General features: G+C 60.5%; 1 protein-coding gene across 1 annotated transcript in view; it reads right to left on the minus strand.

The window, feature by feature from the left end:
* Window positions 1–3,609, minus strand: part of UBTF (upstream binding transcription factor, RNA polymerase I) — a 31,985-nt gene that overhangs the window by 7,609 nt on the left and 20,767 nt on the right. The window contains exons 19-27 of the mRNA XM_014956470.1: window positions 3,222–3,335; window positions 2,872–3,027; window positions 2,277–2,432; window positions 1,923–2,033; window positions 1,751–1,839; window positions 1,384–1,573; window positions 1,109–1,156; window positions 815–883; window positions 66–394 (exon numbers count right to left, since the gene is read on the minus strand). Coding sequence (XP_014811956.1) covers window positions 66–394; window positions 815–883; window positions 1,109–1,156; window positions 1,384–1,573; window positions 1,751–1,839; window positions 1,923–2,033; window positions 2,277–2,432; window positions 2,872–3,027; window positions 3,222–3,335 — 1,262 coding nt within the window. The remainder of the gene's footprint in view (window positions 1–65; window positions 395–814; window positions 884–1,108; window positions 1,157–1,383; window positions 1,574–1,750; window positions 1,840–1,922; window positions 2,034–2,276; window positions 2,433–2,871; window positions 3,028–3,221; window positions 3,336–3,609) is intronic.

Here is a 3,609-nt window from a genome sequence, read left to right on the forward strand (position 1 = left end):
ATGGGGTTTGGGGTGGGTTTTGGGGAGGAGGGGGGGTGTGTGTGTGGGGTGGGGATCCCCTTTGCCTCCCCCGTGTCCCCCCCTCATCGCTTCCCGGGAGCTCCTCCGCCACGGTTCTATCTGAGCCCGGGTGGGGACACCCCCACCAGACCCGGAGGAGGGTGAGGGGGGGGATAAAGTGAGGGGTAGGGGGCCCCGGGACGGCCCCACCGCCCTCCCCACGGCACCCACCCACCGCAGCCCTCACCTCGTCCCCGTCCTCGCTCTCCTCCTCGCTGCTGGACTCCGAGGAGTCGCCCCCTTCCTCCGACGAGTCGCCGTTGTCGTCGTCGTCATCCTCATCGTCGTCCTCATCTTCCTCCTCGTCCTCCTCTTCATCCTCGTCCTCTGACTCCTGCAGGGAGGGAGGGGGTTGGTTGCGGGCAGGTGCCCCGGGACACCAGCACCCATGGGTGCATCTCCCCATCCTCGGCCACCAGCCTTTGGCTTCCTCCAGCCACCCAGCAGGACCAGGTGGCTCCTTCCCCACCCTTTCCCCAGGAGCTTTTCCCCATTTATGCTGCAAACGGCCCCAAAAAGGCTCCTGGAGGGGGTGCAAGGGAATGTTGTAGACTTCAGGGGGGGCAAAAATCAGACCAGGGTGGGTTTGAGAACCGATTTGGAGAGGGCTTATTGTCTCAAGGATCATGCAGGTGGCAGAGAGCACCAGGGACACCTCGAGGTCTGGGTCCCCCCCTTGGGATGCCCTCCCCCCCACACACACCAAGGGAGGAGGGTGCTGGGGGGGTCCCCAATACGCTTGGACTCCACTCACCGACTTGGACTGCATCGTCGGCTTCATCTTGGGGTTGGGGCCCCGGATCTTCCCTATGCTCTTGCGTTTCTGCACGAGAGGAAGGGGAGAACACACACAAATCAAAACCATTCAGAGCTGGAGGGTTCCAGTTTGGCTCCTTCCCAGCACCCAGCACAGAGAAAACCCCACCACCGAGCTCCTACGGGGGTGAACCCCTTTGTGGGGGCTCTCCTGAGCTGGGCTCGTCCACCCCACACAACCCCAACCTCACCCAGAGCTCCCCCCAGGACCCTCCCCCAGGTGGATACTCACGTTGGAAGTGTGTTCCTTGTAGGCAGCCCGCTCCTGGGGCGAGAGGCTCTGCGGAGACAGGGGAGAGGGGGTCAGGGCACAGGGAGGAATGGGGAAGGTCTAGCCCCCTCCTCACCTATAATTTTTAAAGACTTTATAAGTTACAAAATGACAAAAAAGGGTCTGGAGATGGTGGTGGCCCGGAAGGAGGGTGTGAGCAGAGATCACACCAAGCATCCCCAAGGACATCCAACCCCCACGTCCCCCCCCGCTGGGTTTCAGGGTCCAATTCTCACCTTGAGCCAGATTTCGAGGTGCACCTTGTACTGTTTCTGCTGCTCTTCTGCCAGTTTTTTGTAGTGGTCCTTCTGGCCCTGGGAGATGCGCTGCCAGCGGCTGCCGATCTCCACCATCCGCTCCTTCAGCGGGAGGTGGTTCAGCTCCCCGTTGGACAGCAGCTCCTGGGAGAACTTCTGGTAACCGTTCCTGCAAGGAGGGGGGGAGAGTGCAAAGACAGGATCAGACGATGCCCATAGAGAACCGGGGTGTCCACCAATCATCCCACCGTGGTCCAGCCCCGGTTCCTTCCACCCCAAGGGCTGCTCCAGGCTTTTTTGTCTCATCCCAATCCAACTTTTCAGGCTCCAGACCCCAGGTACTCACATAGGAGGTTTCTTTGGCTCTCCCTGGAACTTCATTTTCTTGGCGGAGTTGGTAGAGCACGGAGGGGCCCGCATCTCGCTCAGCTCCCTCTGAGCCGGAGGAGAGAGAGGAGTCAGGGAGACAGGGGCAGTGACGGGGGCACGATGAGGGGTGGGGAGGAGCAGGGACCCACCTCGTATCGCTTCTGATCCTCCGCCGCTTTTTTGATCCACATCAGCTTCTCCTTCTTCTCCATGTTGTTCCAAGTGGCCTCCATGGCCTTCAACGCCTTCCCCCGGTCGTTCTGCAAGACAGACACCCCCCCTCTCGCCATGTTATAGATGAACCCAAGATGCCAGAGGGCTACCATTGGCTCCACCATGGACCACGGGACACCCACTCCCTTGCTGTGACCCCTGTCCTCCCCGTGGCTCCCAGCCCCAACCTGTCGCCTCGGGTGTGAAAGCCAGGGAGAAGGTCCCAGGCAATTCCTGCTGGTGGGGAGGGATGATCCCAGTTCCAGCTCCTTTCCTGGCCCACTCCTCACCTTGAAACGAGCCAGGTAGTCTCCGATGACGCTCTGTTGCCAGATCTCCTCGGCCGTTTTGGGCGATTCGGGCAGCTTTCCACGCTCCTCTTTATCTGAGCCGTGTTTTTTCTCTGACTGTGCCTTCATCGCCGCCTCCCGCGCTTTGTACTTGGCCTGTGGAAGGTTCACAGAGGGGGTGAAGGGACAGTTATGGACCCCCTCCCAGGAACAAGCCCCCGGCCACCAAGCAGCAGGACGCTGCAGCTTCCCTCCGGTGCCCCCACCACGCACACCCACATCTCAGGGCTTTCCCCTCACCAGAAAAAAAACATCAAAACAATCAAAAAACATTCTTAAACTGCCGAGTTTTGACCCACCAGGTCACAAAAGGGAGATGGCACAGCTGGTGGCACCCATCAGTGCCAAAAGCCATGCCTGGGTGATGGCTCGCCAGAGCTGTGATGCTCCTGGGGACAAGTGTCCCCCAAACTGCAGTGCCTGGGGGTGAGCAAATCCCCCTGAAGCAGGACAAGGACAGGGAGCGTCCCCCTGGACTCCCGGTGATGGCCAACGGAGACAGGGATGGAGGCAAAGGGTTGGAGATGGTACCAACCTTCTTCTTCTCGGAGAGGTCATTCCACATGCGGGCCAGGAGCCGGGTGAGCTCGCTCTCTGACAGCTCCGGCCTCTCCTCCTGTAGCTGCTTCCGCTTCTCCTCCGAGAAGATGAACATGGCGGAGATGGGCCGTTTGGGCTTCTCTGAGCTGGCCTGCAGGAGGGACATGGGGCCGTGGGTGGGGGCGAGCCCACAGAGGGACCTGCCTCACACCGGTGGCCTTCAACCCCAGGAAAAACATGGTGAAAGAACGAAGGAATGAAGCCCTGGAAGCACCCTGAGATGCCAGCAACCCCATCCCATATCTCTGCCATGTGCTGCCCCATCTCCCCACTTGCCGCTCTCACCTTGCCCGTCTCTGGTGAGGACTTTTTGGATGCTGGACTCGTTGCCCCTTTCCGGTTGCTGCCCAGCATCTTCTCCTCGCCTAACACCCGCTGCTGCTCCTCCTCGGGCAGGCTCTGGGTGGCACAGAAGGAGAGACACCATTAGATGGCCCAACGCTAACGAGGCTTTGATGCAATCAGGGGGTAAGGATGCTGGGGAGGTGGGGAAATTAATACTCTCAGTTGTCCTGATCCCAAAGCCACCCCAGTCAGGGCCACCATCAGACCCTGGGCAAGCCTGGGGGTCCCCACGCCTGTGTCACCCCTCCTCACCAGGCAATGTCACTCCTCCCCAACCCCATCCCCTCCCTGGCTCAGTCTCATCTGCTTCCTCTCTGCAACGGCAGGG

This window comes from Calidris pugnax, unplaced genomic scaffold (genome assembly GCF_001431845.1).
Source record: "Calidris pugnax isolate Ruff unplaced genomic scaffold, ASM143184v1 scaffold167, whole genome shotgun sequence".
Classification (NCBI taxonomy): Eukaryota; Metazoa; Chordata; class Aves; order Charadriiformes; family Scolopacidae; genus Calidris; species Calidris pugnax.